This window comes from Crocodylus porosus, unplaced genomic scaffold (genome assembly GCF_001723895.1).
Source record: "Crocodylus porosus isolate Cpor-Errol unplaced genomic scaffold, CroPor_comp1, whole genome shotgun sequence".
NCBI classification, from domain to species: domain Eukaryota; kingdom Metazoa; phylum Chordata; order Crocodylia; family Crocodylidae; genus Crocodylus; species Crocodylus porosus.
Genome location: NW_017728886.1, coordinates 145,005,677 through 145,024,110, shown reverse-complemented (window position 1 = coordinate 145,024,110; position 18,434 = coordinate 145,005,677). Strand labels below are relative to the sequence as shown.

Here is an 18,434-nt window from a genome sequence, read left to right as displayed (position 1 = left end):
CCATCCCCCCCCCCACTGCTGCCACATAAGAAGTGTGATCCCTCTTCAGCCTTCCCCCACATTCTGCCACCACCACAAAGGCGATTTCTCCCCTCAACCCTGCCACTGCTGTGCAAGCAACATGAGCTCCCCAAAGGTGCTGTCACTCAGCCAGTGAGCTCACCAGGCATCCTGTTGTGCTGTTCTGCCCCAGAGAGCCCACCTGCTGACTTGAGCAATGGGGTCAGCAGCAACCAGACAGGAGCCCAAGGACCACATGTTAACCTTTTGCAGACCAGATGCAGCCCATGAGCTGTCAGCTGGACAACCCTGCAACTAAATGCAACTTGCTTTAATTGTACATATATACCAGCTCAGGAACCAAAATGATCAAAGAACATGCAAGACGGCCCCTTCTTTGAAGAGTCTCACCCTAACTCTAATGCCTGGTGCCCAGAGTGTGACTGGTGTCTTAAGTGTGCTTCTGCTTCAAGGGTAGGTTTCAATCAGAAACTATGCTCTGTTGTATGCATAGTTCTTTCTTTGAGGACCACTTTCCCACAAAGAGCTAACAACATGACATACCTTGCCAAAATGGAACATTTATGATTTAACACAAAGTACTTGGAATATTCTACGTAACATCATTACCTGGTGACAGCAGCCTTAACAATGTAGTTGCATAATGCCTACCACAATGAGGCCAGTGAGACAGCATATTACAGTAGAACTAATAAGTTACCAAAATAGAGTTAATTTTAGATATTAACATTCTGTGAATATACTTAGAGTGTGGTAACAGATGAACTTAAATGATGACCAGTTCTTTAATTACAAAACACTGTACTTGCATCCCTTCCCAAACCAAACTAGCACTCTTCTCTTGACACGTAATGTGAGATGTGCTAGTCTACCTAGAACTGATGGGTCATATCCTGAAATCATTACTCAGGGAATAGCTACACTGCACCATGCAGTGCACAGCGGAGTTTAAATGAGGTAGCTCAGGTACTGGAAGTAGTCTAGCTATGCCAAAAAAGAGCTCAGTGAGGACTAATTTATCCTACAAAAAAGTCTGCATTCTGTGGTACAAACATACCCTCAGTCTCCATTTAGGCAAAACTACCCATGGATTCAATGGGAATTTTGTATTAACAATAACTGAGCAAGGACTTCTGGAATTGGCCCTTCTGAAACCATTGTTCCTGATGGTTGCATTGTGGTTCATGTGTACGGAAGCCAATTATCTTTCCAGAATTGCATATTTAATATGACTAGAAAGAGTATTACTCACCTACTCCAAATGTGGCTTCTCCAAATGTTTTAGACCTAGTGTTTGATATAGCTAATAATACTAAAATCACACGTGTGGATGAAACAACTAACAGCTTTTGTATTAGAAAGGAGAGGGCAAAGCAACTTGATCAGTATCTCCCTCTAGACAGACAAATAGGAAATAAATGGAAATCCTTGGAAGAAAGACCTTTTCTCTTCTTTAAAATATCTCTTTAAAACCTATCTCTAACTTAGCCGTTCAGTGCTGTCTTCTCTTTCAGTCTTTCCCCATTCTTGTGCTTGATATTTTATCATTTGTCTACATTAGATACTGTTCTTGGGTCAGGAAACCGTGTTTTCTTTCATTTTTATAAAGCTCCCTGTATGCTTAAGGCACTCCATAAAAAAATTAGCAAGCCAAGGGGTTGTTGGCCTTGATATCACAAAGGTGGCCATTAAATTTACCTGAATCCAATACAACTTTGAATTTAAGATGACCCCCCCCACACCAACTATTAGATTCTAGATATGGATAATTATAAATTTGCTTCCGTTTTCTATGTCTAGAATCTAGTTATTGGAGGGTCCTTTTCATTCCTGCCACCATTATCACAGGGAGAGCAGCAGCTGAGGACCAGGCAGCTTGCCCTATACTCCTTGTCCTTCCTCTCCCCCTCCCCCCAGGTCTTCTCCCCACTGTCACTTCTCCCCCAGGCATTCTGGTACCTGCCCCCACCACTGCTCCCTCCCCCAAGTTACCTTTGTAGTTGCTCTAGACTTGTCTCTGCTGGGGGCACAAAGCACCCAGGCAGGCCAGGTAGTAGCAGTGACTCCAGATCCAGTCTCCAGCCTGAGTCAGGTCAGGGCCAGAGCTGCAGCAACTCCCCCAGCTAATCCGTGTGCCTCTTCCCTATGCTTCCTCCACTCTGTGCATTCCTTTCTCTATGCTCTCTTTGCACCGTGTGCCGCTTCCCCTGTTCCGTGCACACCTTCCCTGCATCTCTTTCCCACGCCCCTTCCCTATGCTCCCCTTGTTTTGTGCTCTTCTCCCTGCACTCTTTCCCCACACTCCATAAGGCTCTTTCTCCATGCCTCTTTTCCCTTGCGTTTTTACTGTGCTCCTCTCGCTCTGCATGTCCCATCTCCCACTCTCCTTTTGCCTCCCTTTCCTCTGTGCTACCCTTGCACTGTGTGCCCCTTCCCCCTGCTCTATGCACCCCCTACCTGCCACATGAACCACCCTGGCCCCATCTGCTTGCCAGGGCTGTACTTGAATCTAAGATGAAGGGGAGGGTTCCCCAGGATGAATGGAGAAAAACCTTTGTCTTAGATTCAAATACATACTGAATAATTAGGACAGTGTTTGAAAACAACTTATGTTTGCTTTTTTGTAAAATTAGATATTTGTTCCTTGTCAAACTTTAAAAAAACTATTAAAGCTACATGTTTGCATATTGGCTTCTATTCCTTCCAGAACACAAAACAACAGCAGGCTCTCTTTATGCCTGAAGAAGGGTGTTTGTGCTTGAAAGCTTGCAAAGAACAATTTTCCAACTATTTAGTAAGTCTAATAAAAGATATCACAACTACTGGAAGAATCTTGTCTCACTACTCATTTATGTTTGTGGGGTTTTTTTTATCCCTGGAAGATTGTAGGAGGGGATTATGAATTAGTTGAACTGTTTCTGAAATAATTACTTGGTGGTAATGAAAGGAAGTATAGAAAAATGAGGGAGAAAAATGACCCTAGTTTAGTGTATAAATCTTAAGTATATCTAATGTTTTCATAAAACTGGTTTATATCCTGACACATGCTTAGTCACATCCTTATTACTCGATAACATGTTGTCTTAGTGTCATTACTGTTGCTGGGGTGACTGCTCATTTGGCAACTCATACATGAAACAGAATTAACCAAGAGCTGTTTTTGTACATGCAGGGCGAGGGGCATGCACACAGATCAGATTGTGTGAGGCATATAGGACCAGGCCAAGCAATTAAAAGAAGAAAGTCCCTGTTCGCCAATGTAACACACTCACTGATAACATAAAGAGAACTTTGTCCCAGAGGATTAGCACTCATCACTTGAAATCGGTATTAACTCGAATCATTGAAAAAGAATGGGGCATCTGCAGGTCGCACTTGGTTCTGACACAGGTCAGAGCTAAAGTTTTGCCTGAGCACCGTAAAATTCAGTCTGAGGATTGTAGTCCCTCAGTGCTTTCTTCACCTCCTTTGAAAGAGTTGGTTCTGACCATGTGGTTCCCAAAGTGCAGGACCCTAAGGTAGGGCTGGATTAATCCTTCAGTGGGCCTTAGGCGAACAAATTTGTGGGTCCTGGGCTGGTCAATATCCCTATCCCCACCCCAGTGCTGCTGCCTGTGGGGAGAGGGGCTTGAAGCCCCTGTTGCAGCAAGGTCAGTGGAGGGGAGGGGAAGAGAAGGGAAGGGAGGTGGATGGGGCAATCGCGCCACCGCTGCCGAGGGAGCCAGTCGTACCCCGCACAGCTCAAGGACCTGGACTGGTGCCTAGTTTGCCTATTCATTAATCTGGCCCTGCCCTGAAGCAGCTCCTCCATTAGATACCAGAAAACTTTGCTTTCCAGGGTGGCAGCTTGCGGAGGGCTAGGATTGTACCCAACGTCTTTCTCTTGGAGCACAGATCATAAGATCAAAGCAACCATGGGCACTTCGGTGTCTTTGTTTAGGGCGGATCCATGATGCTACACAACAGGGGACCGTGGCCTGCGGCTTGCCGGCCACTTCACAGCACACAGACACGTGACAGGCCTGGCTGTGGCGTTAGGATCCTCGTGCAACCAAGGAAAAAGGCCACAGCAGTAGCTCTGGGGTGCAGGTCCCGTAGGTGCACGAAGATGCAAGTGGACCGACACATCCCTGTTGCTGGGAGGCGGAGGAGGGCAGTTTTGAGCAGCAGAAGCCAGGAAGGCCGGAGGCAGCCACGTGGGCAGCATCACGCCTCAGCACCCGCCTGGCTGGCCTCACCCGGCTTCGTTCTACGCTGGGGACACTGGGGAACATGCGCCACACCGGAACATGCCACTCTGCCCCCTCCTTAGGGCGAGGCTGTGTGACGTTAGTCGCACGCAGTCACGCAAGCGCCGGGCGGAAGCGGAAGTCGCTGACGCTCCTGGATGCGGAAGTAGTGCGGCGATCCGGGCTGGTAGCTAATACAGCGGGGGGGCGCGCGGCGGCCCTTCCCCCACCGGCACCCTCCCCACCCCTCGCGCCTACCGCGGCGCCGCCATGGCAAGCACGAACTCCAACCTACAGGTACGGCCGGGCTGGGCTGGGCCTGGCCGAGCACCCCTCCGTCAGGGGGTCCCTGCTGTGACTCACGGACAAACACGGAGTGTCTCAGCCTGGGGCCCAGGGGAGGGGAGCCGTTGGTGCCGCCCGCTCGATTCACGTCACGCCCCGTGAATGCGGCTTCTTGTGGCGAGCGAGACCTGGGGGGGCTGCACGAGGCCTGACGTCAGAGGCGGGTGGGAGGAGCTGAGAGTTTCCGGCCGGGGGGCACTTCGGAAGCCGAGTGGGTCAGAGGCCTCAGCTTCGGGAGGGCGCGGCGTAAGCGGGGGGGGGGGCACACTGCTGGCGGGAAGCAGGGGTGTGGCTTCTGCATTAAAAAAAAATTTTTGGAAGGATGTCGTGAGGCGAGGTGATGAGTGGCTTAGCTGAGCAGCCTTAAGCTTGTTCCTGCTGGTTGCCTTCCCCTTCCGGCTGCCAGGCTTCTCTGCAAGGAGCCAGGCTTTGAAATAGGTGAGTTATTTGAAGATGAGTGTCACTCAGTTCACCCAAGCTTGGGAGGAGCACCTGGAGCCCAGGAAGGGAGACTGAGTCTGATGGGGGAGGGCCTTGAGTGCCGGAAAGGTTGAGAGGCACTGGCCCAATGTCACCAAAACAGCAGTGGTACAGATGGGGGCCCTCACTGCACTGGAATAGGTTCAGCTGTCTAATGGAGTTGGTAGAGTGATGGGCAAGAGCTTCTAGCGTATGAGAGATGTATGTGAGGTTTTTGTTTGCATCTGTAAGATCAAGCGTAGTTGCTACACCGGTCTGATACCCAAGCCAAAATGGATTTAATATGGCTCTGTGTAGCGTTGGGTGAAGTTACAGGCAGGACTCCTTATGAGAGCCTCATAGGTAGCTTCCCACTGGTCAGCTTCCAGGACAAGGATCTCAGCTGCATACCAACTTTATGAAAATGAGGGCCCTAGCTTGCTTCTCTGGCCTTTGGCTAAGGGCCAGAGTCAACCCTAGGGGCGTGCGGGACCCAGGGCAAATCAGCCTGTGCAGGGCCCCCTTAACACTGCGTGGAGCTGTGGTAGCCCTGCAAAGTAGGGGGAGCATCTCCATGCTTCTTCTGCGGCGCAGGGCTGAGCTGCCAGCTCCAGGCGGACCCTGTAGGAGGGGCCATGGCTGCTCTGCCCAGCTCTGCAGGGCCCTCCCAATGAGTAAGACCCAGGGCAGGTGCCCTGATTCACCATAGACAGCAGATGGCTCTGCTGAGGGCAAGCAAAATTGAGGGGGGTATCCAAGCCCCAAGTACCTGGGTTTGGGCCTGCACATAGGATGTGTGTCAATGGATTTGGAAGCATCTGAAGCCCCAGATTGAAATGTCCAGGGTGGAGGATACTTACTAGTAGCAGGGCCACATGGCTTTTGGCTAATTTGACCTGGAACACACATTTTGGAATTTTTTTTATATATAAATAAAAAAATCTGTGAAAGGGGTTTATAAGGTTTTTCTGGTTCTGGGCTGTTAAATGCTTTTCAGAAACAGCCAATCGTGTATTCTTTCAGTTCTGTATTGGCTGACTGCTCCTGGCAACTTCTCACTTGTTGGGGGTAAGGTTTAACAGCTGGTTTTCTTCTATGTGCCTGTACACTACACCATTGAAGATTAATTCTTTGTTTTTCATGGGACACAGCCTCATTTTTCCCTTCATGGCTACAGGCTTTCTTTTAAAATATATATTTTTTGGTTTCAGGTAGATTAAATGTTGTTTTTGTTCCCAAGCCCTAAAGTCAAAACAAACTCAAACAATGAAAGAGTTTGTCTTGCTACTTTTTCCTCTCTGCTGGTTACTGCTGTGTATCAGCTTTGTTTTGTCTGTGGCATCTGGGAGAGAGCTTATTTCTAGTTGCATGCACAAGGAGCTTTAAAGGAAAAGCCATGCTATGGTTGAAACTGATCAGCACAAACATATTGCTAGTATGTAACTTGCATGTGAAAAGTTGGGTGTAGGACAGATGAGGATGGCACCCCCAGGGTATTGTCCCAAACTAAGTGGGTGCTTTATACTTGTTTGTACAAATAAGGGAAAAAATAGTTGGTTAAAAATGTGAAAACCACTTGAGGTATTCTCTCCTTTGACCTTGGCTCCCTTTCCAGTATAACTGCAGCTCTTAAATAGCCCTGGGGAGGGAAGAAACCCATTTTATGCCACACTGATGTATGAAGGCGTTTTCCTGCTTACTTTTTGTACTAGGGATTTCAGTCCCTGCTTCCCCTGGCTTGTTTTATAGAATAATCTGTTGAGATACCAAGGCTCTGAAAACTAGAGCAGTAGTGAGTCTGTAAATGGTCAATAAGGTTGTTTTTGTGACTGAAAGTGTTGTCAGTCTGCAGTTCTGATAGACTACCAGCAAAAAGGTCTTTAAATGGGAGGAGGTTTGCAAGGAGCAGGTTTTTTTGCCTTTGAAAATCCCCCATTCTTTCAGAGTTGAAGAAAATGAGGTGAAAGGAAAAAAAGGCTCCAAAAGTTTGGGGGGGGGGGTTGTGCACACAAACAATGCAAAGCTGTATTTATTTCATGCACTAAGCATGTTTTTGATAGCCAGAGAAGATGTTTTAAGTTACTAAGGTATAAGGTGCTTGAGGACGGCATGGGTTCCATATTCATTTTTGCAGTGGATGCTAGATTTCTATTAAATTTGGAGGCGCTGCAGGAAATTCCAGTAATAACAGCAGTTTACTTCAGAGAAGCGTTTTGTATGTCAGTTCTGTTTTACATAGTAGCAGCTACAGAAATACAGTAAAGGCATACTAACTTTTACAATATTTGTATAACATCTAATACAACAGAACCCTGATCTGCTTGGCATCTAGGTGCTATTGCCACACATGTGCAAATAAAATAGTTCTATATATATATTCAATTATAAATTAACAGAATAGCACGTTGTAATCGGATACCTGTTGTCTGCCGTCACCATCCTTCTTACTGTTGGTATCTGATTGATCAGGTGGTATGAACTTTTTGTTGCTGTATGCAATCATTGCTGATTTTTTTTTTTTCATTCATAAAAGGTCTTTCCTTTTTTCTTTTTTTTTAATGCTAGGAATTTATATATTTCAGAAAGCTGGAAAGAGTTGGCAAGATTTTTAACAAGGCTATTTCTGGTACCCTGCAAGAATATATTTTACATTAATTGTGTTCCATCAAATTACATTAAAAGAAAATAAGGTATTGAACCTGAAAGGATTTATGCGCTTAGCTCATTTTACCTCTTGTGATCCAGTTAATGTTAATGGCATCAGTTGTAGTATATACAGTAAAACATGCAAGTCTTAATAGTAATAAGGCCTGTAAAGGTTGTGCAGATTTACTGTTTTAGGACCCATAGTCTGTAAGCTGTTCAAGTAGTGTCGTTGTGGGGTCGGTGGAGATTGATATGCAGATTATGACACTGATCTCAGTGGGATTGTTTGTATGATTAAAGTTATTTATGCCTATTTGTGCAATCACCATTTCACTGATATTAAAGATACACAAGATCCTAAACTTCCTCCATGTGCAAAGGACAGCCTGTCTTCACATACTATTTATGCCAAACTAACACGCTTTCAACTCCACATTCCCTGTTCAATGCAACTTTTTCCCATTTGCCAATTCAAGGTGAGAAGGACTTACACAGTCACTTGTTGCACTGTCTCTTACTTCTGCATACTCTTGTAAGACTACAAAGGAACTGAAACACTGTACTGTTAAATAAAGGTGAAGTTGCAACAGTTTTATCCTTTTGTGCCTGGAGCAGACAGAGGTAACAGTTACGTCATGCAAAGCTACTCATCCTCCATGCATGTGTTTTCATAAATACGTGGAGGTCAAATAGTTCGTTTAGTTCAGTGTTCTGCTGTATATGTATCCATAGAAATGCACTCCTCCATTTTTATTTTATTATAAAAATAATTAGCAAGTGAGATGAAGGAATCCCACCATTCAGTGCACATCTTACTGGAAGCATTTTACTGTACTGTAGGAGAAAAAAACAGTGTGTCAAGATTCCTTGTAACGTGCACACCAGAGCAATTCTAGTAGGATTAACTGCTGCTGCTTTTTCATTTCCTTGTTTGTAATAGCTTATCTACACAGATGTAATATTCTTTTTAAATGAGTATCAAAGAACTACTGCCTGACCTGGTGAACCCCATCATCCAGCCCCTGGTATGGCCCCTGTGTCTTGATTTACCCCTCAGTGATGTCTGTTCCGGCCAGTCTGAGACCCATGCCTCGCACTGCGCTTGTCCCAGACCGGCTGGATTGGGTGCCATAACTGACACTGCATAGGCAACACATGTGATACATACTGCACCTTCTGGAGTGGGTGCTGCATACACTGGATCCAGCATGTGAGTTGTGGGAAAGGGGTTCTATGGGCACAATCCAGTCCAGGGACTGGCTCTAGGTTACGTGTCTGGCGTGTGGGTTGAAATAGCTTTGACAACCCTGGTTTAAAATAAACGTTTAGTTTTGCTTCTTAAAGTGGAGAAAAGCTAACACCTGTGGAATACCCTAAGAATACGGAGACAAGAAAATTGTACTTTCACCTTTTGCATATCTATACAGCATAAAAAAGTGCCATGTAGAAATGCATTAGAGAGCTTGTATACAGGAAGCAGAGAAGCCACATTAGTGCAGAACTTTGCCCAGATTAATTAGCCCCCCTAAGAAGCAGGATATAGTAGCCTGTGCAGAATGCCATGGTACAGCTATGAGGCACTGCCTACCTTTGCCATGCAGGCACCTTATGGCGCCCATTGCAGAATCATGCCCTTAAGTTGAAGCACCTGCTGTTGGACACTTGGGTATCTATGCACAGCAATACAGTGTGCTGTATAGATGCAATATAAATAGCTGCTTAAAGGAGCTTATGACAGGATCATGAATTAAGCCTCAAATTATCAAAGGTACTTACTGAATTTACTCAGATCCAGGATAATGTGTTTTCCTGCAGTCAGCATAGCTGGGAAACCTCATCATGGGAAAGGAGGTGTTGCCTTAAGAACCAGGGGGTATTTGGTTCTCCCAAATGGAGAGAGCAAACAGCAGAATCAATATTGCCTTAAAGTATACTTCAGTTTTCTCCGAACAAGGACCTATTTATTCTCTCCAAATGAGGACTTTTTAATAAATCAATGGTATTGAGTACTATAAAGTATTAGGTCCAAACATGCATATAGATATAATCTTAGCAAACTAGTAATTGCATATTACCGTCCTAATAATGCATGACTTGAGAACTGTCCAGGTGTCCCAGAGCGGTCAAGGTTCCTTGAAGAGAGGTCAGATGTTTTCAGTTCTCAGACATCATTAGGGTAAGGGAAAGAGAGAGAGAGAGGTGGAAGGAAAAAGGGGGTAATATTTATTGTCCTTTAGTCATGTAACTACCAATTAAGCCAGTTTTGTGTGTTTTATCAACAACTTATGTCTTCACTTTATTGTTGTTTTTCTCCTGTTCTTGGTACCAGGAGTCATCTGCTCCAGATATGGCTAGAGTGTGCCATAACAAATGCTTTTATTCATAACAAGCATTTTTATCATCAAACTCTTGCAGAAAAACAAGCTGCATCGGACCCTTTTCTCTGTAAAGCAGGTTTCTTAACAATATAGCCTGTGGTGTGTGGTAGCTCTGTGAATGCACTCTACCCCACTTATATCAAGGCAGCTGGGCCTTGTAGGTCTAAGGGACCATTTCAGTCCTGTCAAGTCTGAAGAGGCTGTACCATCTCTACAGGGGGAATTAGGAAGACTTGCCTATGTGACAAGGAGGGGACAAGCACAGGCATAGGGTAAGGGGGTCAGGCAAGGAGAACATCAGGCTCTGGGGGCACCACACTACTTCCACCCACTGGGATCGGTTACTGCACTATCTAGCAAGCAGGGCCACAAACTATGGGCTCCCCACAGGCTGAATGACACAACAGCAGGGGCTGGATTTGGCCCAGGAACTGGGGATTGTCACCCCATATCTAGTGTAATTATTACAAAAACATATTTAGACTTGGTTATATGATGTAGTTAAAATCTAAACATTCTGACCTGTCTTGTCCACCTGTTACCTGCAGCTTGGGGGAGGGGTTCCTTTAATACTTTTTTTCTACATGGTATATCAAAGAATTTATTCAGTTCGGTGCACAATCATTTCAGTCAGTCTTCAGTAAAACTGTGTAGCTTTTGTCGTTTCACAAGCTTAATATGTCTACTAATAATTATTCTTCCCATGCCATTTTGGATAATTTGTTTTTCATTTAAGTAAAAATGAGTATAGATAGTCTTTGAATGGGACCGATGGGTGCTGCGTAAATTCATCTATACTTAGTTCAACATGTCCTTAAATAGTAAGTCTCATCACAAAATGGAACTAACCTCAGCTTCTGGAAAAATGAAGTTACATATGATAATCTCCAAATTGTTATAATGTGAATGCCATGTTCAGGTCTGTGCATGTCACAGATCAAAAGTAATGTGTGATCATGTGCCTTGCATTCTTTTACGTGGCAGATGTTCATATTGGAAAGACCATGCATCAATAGTCATTTGGAACAGCAGCTTAAATTCTCACTCTGATCCTGCAGTGCACTTGCGTAATAATGTCATTTTAATAATGTCACTTTGTTTTATAGAAAGCAATAGACCTTGCTAGCAAGGCAGCACAAGAAGACAAAGCAGGAAACTACGAGGAAGCATTCCACTTGTACCAGCATGCTGTGCAGTATTTTCTCCACGTGGTTAAATGTAAGATTTAATCTTGTAGCCATTTATTTAACTACAGTTTTGTTTGTTTGTCTGTTTGTTTTTTAAAGTCAGACCATGTAACAAATAACAGCAGTCTACATGGTAGAAAATGTTCACCATGTTAAAAATTATAATGTGTTTTACTGAGATCTACTAAGTCTCTTCTGCTAATGGTTGGCAATCTTTTCAGATTTGGAGCCAGAGTGACCCAGCTTGGGTCAGACATGGGTGGGTGCTAGGACCTTGCTGCTGCTGCTTTTTTCCGCAGCAGTATGGGGAGAGTGACCACCACCAGAACCCCCTTCACTATCAAAGTTTTATGTCCGTAGGTTCCACATTAAATGGTTCCATTGACCAGATCCAGCCTATAGGCCATTGGTTGCTAACTTCTCTTATACCATCTATAGCAGGGGTGGGCAATGTTTTTTGGCCAGAGTGCCGAAAAACACCACAATGCCTACCTCAGAATGTGCCGGAGTGCCGGCATGGGAGAAAAACAAAATGAGGGCAAGGGGTACATGGCAGGATGCCCTGCTTGTGCCCCTTGCCCCCCACCCAAAGCCCCTGCCCCACAGCCTGGATTCTGTGGCTGCCAGCAACTACCCCAGCTCTGGGTAGCTGCTAGAGCCTGGGCTGCTCCCAGCAGGGCTTGCAGCATCCCAGCTGCCTGCTGGGAGCAGCCTGGGATCCCCGCTGGCAGCAGCTCCCCAGAGCTGGGTCCAGCTGCAGCTGGGAGGCTCCAAAGAGCTGCACCAGGTTTCGGCATCAGCTCCGCACTGGTGCGTGCAGGTGTGCCTTAGAGCAGGCAGTGAGGGAGGGGCCTGAGGCAGCACGGCCCTGGTCTCTTCCCCTGCTCCCAGCACAGAGATGAGCCTGGCACAGCTGTTTGTAGCCAGCCTGGGCTGTGGCCAGCTGCAGCAAGCCGTGGGCAGAGTGCAAACAGCTGTGCCAGTCTCATCACCTCTGCTGGGAGCAGGGAAGAGACCAGGGCTGCGCTGCCTCAGGCCCCTCCCTCACTGCCTGCTCTAAGGCACACCTGCACGCACCAGTGCGGAGCTGATGCCGAAACCTGGTGCAGCTCTTTGGAGCCTCCCAGCTGCAGCTGGACCCAGCTCTGGGGAGCTGCTGCCTGCCGGGATCCTGAGCTGCTCCCAGCAGGCAGCTGGGATGCTGCAAGCCCTGCTGGGAGCAGCCTGGGCTCCATCGCTGGCAGCAGCTACCCAGGCTGGTTGCAGCGTGCCAAGCAAAACGGCCTCACATGCCACACTCGGCATGGGGGGTGGGGGCGGTTACAGATCTCTGATTTATAGAAAGAAAGAGTTAGCCTTGTTAGTCTGAAGTCAGGCAGAGGGCATGGTGACATCTTAGAGATCAACTAGTTCAGAAATATATATGCTTTCATAGGCAACCACCTAGTTTGTCTATGAATGACTTGCCACAGTGAGGAGAGTGGACAGGTAGAGCTATACTTTTGTAGTTAGCAAAAACCATGTGATAGCAGGCAAACCAGACTGGAAAGCTATCATCTTTTCTTTGTGATCAAACCAACTTGTTCCTCTTTTTTGAGTCTTTCCACCAGAAATTTCTGCTGTTGCATAAAATACAAGTTGCTTATCCTTATATTTCAGATCATGTACAGTATAGCTGAATATTTATAGCGCTTATTTGTCTTGAATTTTTTTCTTCTCGTTAGGTTTGTTTATTTTTTTACAGCTCAGTTAAGCCCTTCTTCCAGTTTTGTCTTTTTGCTTCCTCCTGTGTTCTTTTACTCTTGTATCCCTCTCCCTACATCTTAAGAAAATCTATTTTAAGGTGGGATTTTAATTGCAGTCCGTCTGATCTAGAAATGCTATTATTCAGCCAATAATTTAGAGCATCTTTTTTTTTTCTTCACTCTCAGCAATTTGTATCTTTGGTTACCCCATGGCCCTGTCTGCCCTACCATTTAATTATCTGTATTACATACCCAAGTTAGTTGCTTTTTATCAGCCTTCCATGCTTTGGGGACTTGGATAGGAATGTGCACATGGAGCATCTTATACAGTCGATAAAGTCTTCCTGTCCTGCCTATAAGGTGTGTAGAAGTAACAAAATTGCTCTTACCTTGGATCCATTGTTTTGCATCTACTCCGGAAAACTAGTATATGACTGTTCCTTCACCTCTAAAGCCCTTACCTGTGGAATACCACAAGGCTTAGTCAGTTGCCTTGATATTATTCAGCATCTGTGTAAAGATTTTAGGATTTGTTGTAGGAAAATTTGGCCTTATTGACAATACACAATAGAATGTCTCACGCTTTCCTACTATGAACAGTAGCATCACCCTTATTTCCTGGGTGAAAGTAGCATTTGGATAACAGAACATTCTGCCAAAACTAAAACAACCGAAGTAAAGTGGAAATGATTTTAGCAGGATTAAGGGAAAATTGAAGCACAGGCTTCATCTAAACTATTCCCTGTGTCCTCATGTTTTGTCTGTAACCTTGGCATCTTGATACTGATGTTGCTGGCTGATCAAGTTGCAGTGACATCACAAAATTAGTCAAAAAACTTGATCCATGGAGATTAGAGGCACAAGTTTTACTGAAACTCAAAAGTGGGAGTGAAGACTCACTTCTTGAAAATGCTCCACTTGGTAAAACCAATAGTACCACCATATTTTTGTCAAATGAGCCTGCTGTCCTGAATCTCTCTTCTTGTAAGTAGCTCTGCGTGCATTAGAGCCCAGTACTGAGTTTATCTTTAACTTGCTTGGTTGCTTGTTTATTTACTTACTCCTACAGGGTAGGGAGAAAGAAATAGCTGAGTGGTGTTTAGTGTCATGAGCAGGAATCCTGATTTTCTGTTTAAAAATCCCAAATTCTCTGATTTAAAAAACAAACAAACCCAAACCTGCATTTTTCCTCTATTTTTAAATTAAACACCACTGTCTATATAGGTATCAGTTGAACATAATATTTTGTTGATCTATTTACAGTTTTAAAGCAGTTTGGAAGCCTAACAGTGCCTCAGTCATAATAAAATAAATTCTAAATACATTATATATTTTGGCATTTAATTTTGTTGTTTTATCATAGAAAATCAGAGCCACCGCTGCCCTCTTCACTCACCAAGATGTGACTTCAGGTGTGGCTGTTCTTTCCGCTGCTTTGTGGCACTGAGCAGCCGTGATATACCAGTGCCCTTCCCCTGTTGTTGCCCCTCATCCAACCTGCAGCCCTCCTCCCTGCAGCCCTGCTGGTACCCCTCATTCCTGATCCAGTGTCCCCTACCCGTCACTCCTAACTCTCAGCCCCCTAGTCCAGCCAGTGTTCCTCATTCCCAATCTGTAGTCCCCTGTCCCCACTGGTTGGTGCCCCTCACTCCCAATCCCATGGCCCTGCTGGTGCCCCTCACTCTGAACCCCCAGTGCTGCCGGTACCCCTCACTTCCAATGCACAGCCCCCTGGCCCTGCCAGTGCCCCTGACTCCTGACCCACAGTCTGCCCCCCTGAATCCTGCTGCTGCCCCATACTCCTGACCTGCTGCCCCCCACTGCCAATAGGTGACCTGTGGGGTAGGGGGTGTGTGGCCATAGGTGACCCGTTGCTGAGGTGGGGAGGGCATGTGGCCTCTTCCCTCCCTCTCCCCCCGTGAATTTCTGTACCTATAGTAGGGCTTGGGGCTGCAGCCTGGCCAGACTAGCTCCAGCAGGAGCCACCTCCATAGCCTAGCAAATGGGACCTAGGGCAGGAGAGACCCCTGCACTGCTTTGGCCACTGAGGTGAGGTTCCTCCTGCCTTCCCGGTAGCAGTGGGGGGCACAACTCTGCACTGCAACTGCACCTCACCTCAGTGGCCATGGAGGTGTGGCATTCCCTCTACTCCAGGTCTTGCCTGCTGCGCTGCAGAGGTGGCTACTGCTTGCAGCCAAGCTGCAGCCCTGTGCCCGCTGAGAGTGCAGAAAACTTGGGGGGGCATGTGGCCCCCTGCTCATTGCCAAGAGAATGCTGGAACTCTCCCAGCCTGCACATGGAAACCTGCAGTTTCCAAATCCGTGTTTTGCCACATCTTTCCGTGGCAAATGGAAAACCTGGATCACTAGTCATGAGTAGGAACTGTGCAAGTATCTAAATGTCTCCTACCATTTTAGTAAGTAGGACATAACGGTATTTATTTGGGATGGAGGTTTTAAGTCACCCTTGAGATTGGGGAAACTACTTCATGACAGTTATCTTAAAAAAATCAACTGAATAGTACTGAAACAGAATTATTTATGTCTTCTGATTGATTTTTATGCTTTTTGACTGACATTTGACCATCCATTTTTATAGATGAAGCACAAGGTGATAAAGCAAAGCAGAGTATCAGAGCAAAATGTACAGAATATCTGGACAGAGCAGAAAAACTGAAGGAGTATCTGAAAAAGAAAGAGAAAGCTGCACCAAAACCAGTGAAAGAGTCTGGTCCAACTGATGATAAAGGGTATGTTTTAGAAAAAGATAAAGCAAAATACTTGTACTTTTCAAGTTCCAACATTAACTGATGCTGACATTAACCATGTGAGAGAGAATTTTTAAAAAATTGCTTGTGAAATGTATCAATGGGAAATGCCAAAAAACCAGAAGTACAGTAGTTAATCAGACAACAAAGAGCATGCTTAGTACTGGTGTTTCAAGCTTTCCTGTGCTGCTTTACCAATATACTTAAACCTTTACCTAGAAGAATGACTTAAAAGAATAAGTTATTTCAGATTGATTTAATCTTAGTGTGTTTCTAATCTTTCTGTTAAGTAACAGTAGTTGTGTCCTGTGTGAGTTCTTACCCACTCTAAAATACTTAGCAGGTTTCTGAGGTCATAAATTGAGACCAGAGTTGAATAGGTGATTCAAGAGAACAAAGCTTAGTCTCATCTACTCATTTCTCCATTCATCCAGCCCAACTATGTGTCAGTGTTGTACTGGATTTCTTATTTCTGTTTTAAGTTGCAATGAAGACATAATACAAAGTGAGTTGTAAGGAAACTGTCCTAGCTTGTGGCTTGTCATCCATCTGAATGGGTAATTTAAATTATTAATTGAATTCAGTATGAATCTTGGAAACGATCAGATGTGAAAATTGGTTCCTCTTTTACCTTCCCTGCGTTAGTGTTCACGGTTCAGTATTTTTCCTACAAGTCAACTACTTCCTAGGAATATAGTGCAGTGGAGAGAATGGAAAAAATGTTGTATGCTTGTTTTCAGTACTTAAAAGAAAAATGTGAGTTGTGAGAGTGATAAGAGAGAACTTTTTTCTGCGACTTAGAATGCATTCACATCATCCATTAAGTTCATTTATTTTGCTTTTTTAGTGAATTAGCTGATCCCTGAAACTCTTAATATAGATATACTAGAGTTATTCTTAACAAGTAGTGGTCAGTAAGGTTTGTTTGTCTGCTTGTACTGATTTTTAGGGTTGCAAGATACACTACACTCTGCCAGCTTAAAATGGTTTTATAAAGGTGAATGATAACACAGTGAAAGATCTGGCATTCCCTCTACGGAACCTCTTTGCCAGCCAATAATTCCTTCCACATCAGCTTTTAGGTCCTTTTTGTTTCTGCTAGTCAGGCAGATGAACAGAGCCTGTAATGTTTTATGAGCTATACAGGAAAATGCAGCTGTCTGAATTCTCCTACCAAATTTATTGTTGCTTTGAGCTAGACTTCTTTTCTATTTACTAACATTTTGCTTGTCTTCTGGACTTAGTCTTTCATTTTCATTGAACATGTTGTTATTTGTGTCTGAATTAGGAATGAAAGTGATGGGGAAGGAGAAACGGGTGATCCTGAAAAAAAGAAGCTACAGAACCAGCTTCAAGGTAGCTTTGAGACTAACTTAACTTTCTAAATTAATCATATTATCATGTGATCTGTTGAATAACTGTCAGAATTGTTAATTTTGTCTGCAAATGGATTTGACTCAACCCTCTCTGCCTCCTGGCTATAGAAACCTGTTCTTTGTGAAAATATGAATTTATTATATACAATATAACAGAATGCTTAATTTCTGTCTGCCTCTATCTCCAATGTAAAATGCTGCAAACTATTCTTTGTGCCTGCAGCCAAAGATGTGGATTTTCCAGAAAATTTTGAATTTTGAAATTTTCCAATGCCTTAAATAGAGCATCGTCTGATTTAGCATGTTTATTTGACTTATATTTAGTAAACACAACTAAAAAAGTACCCCATGTTAATTTTGTGTTCCAATAACCACAAGTATTTGAACTGAAACATTTGATTAGGGAAAAAAAATTAAATACAGCGCACTTAGTGTGGTTTAAAAGTCATAGTTAAACAAATTCAAAGCTTTATTTGGGATAAAATTATTGGAATACTTGTAAAAGTGTGAAAACAGTACACAGTAGTATGTACTTCCCTTCAGGTTTTTTTCTTAAACAAACAATGGAAGGCACTGAAAACTGTTGACGCTCATTTTAGCGCACCCAAAAAACTGCACGTAATGCCATGGTTGTCCGCAAATCTATTTCAGCCGAGTTTAACTTTCTTTCACTGAAGTCATTGCGGCACCTACTTCACTTGCCCTACTTATTAGTTCCATTTCAAAATCGGATTGAGGCAAATCTACTTGAACGACATATTCTTTCACTAAAGGATGGTTTTACCAATGAGTCTATGGGCAAGGGCAGCTTATCATGCTGCATCTTCTTCACTAATTGTGCTTCTGAATGATTCTCCAGAAGCTAGAGATTTTGAGAAATAGAAACAAACTTAGTGGTGTGCTCATTTGTTAATCTATCCCTCATTTTTGTCTCGATTGACCTGAAAGCCTAGTTCTGTTCACAAGAAGCTGATGTTGGTGGAATGCTTAGGATCCTTAGAGCAATCCTGGACAACAGTTGGTGGGTGTTACAGTAGCCCTTCTACCATGTGAGAGAATATCTCTGCTGCCTGCCAAATTGTGTTTGCTCCAAAGCTTTTCCTTTGCGTGGTACTCAGCAATGTCTGTTATTACGGCTGTTTCATCAGTGTTGGGGACATTCTTCGCTACTTCCATAATTGTATCGAGAGCAGTAGATAATTCATCTTCTGTTAAATGTTGCCCTTTGTGTTGAGGATCCAAATTTGCTGCCAGATGAACTGAACGAGAGAGAAATTCAGA

At 44.4% G+C, this 18,434-nt stretch overlaps 1 protein-coding gene across 2 annotated transcripts in view; it reads left to right on the top strand.

Annotated features, from left to right (window-relative positions):
* The first annotated feature begins 4,382 nt into the window (after positions 1 to 4,382).
* VPS4B (vacuolar protein sorting 4 homolog B) overlaps positions 4,383 to 18,434 on the top strand; it is a 51,796-nt gene continuing 37,744 nt past the window's right edge. For both annotated transcript variants that reach the window (XR_002102384.1, XM_019542275.1), the window contains exons 1-4: positions 4,383 to 4,547; positions 11,185 to 11,296; positions 15,609 to 15,759; positions 17,066 to 17,133. Coding sequence is in view for 1 of the 2 variants with exons in the window: in XM_019542275.1 (XP_019397820.1) it covers positions 4,521 to 4,547; positions 11,185 to 11,296; positions 15,609 to 15,759; positions 17,066 to 17,133 (358 nt within the window). In the remaining variant the exon portion in view is untranslated. The remainder of the gene's footprint in view (positions 4,548 to 11,184; positions 11,297 to 15,608; positions 15,760 to 17,065; positions 17,134 to 18,434) is intronic.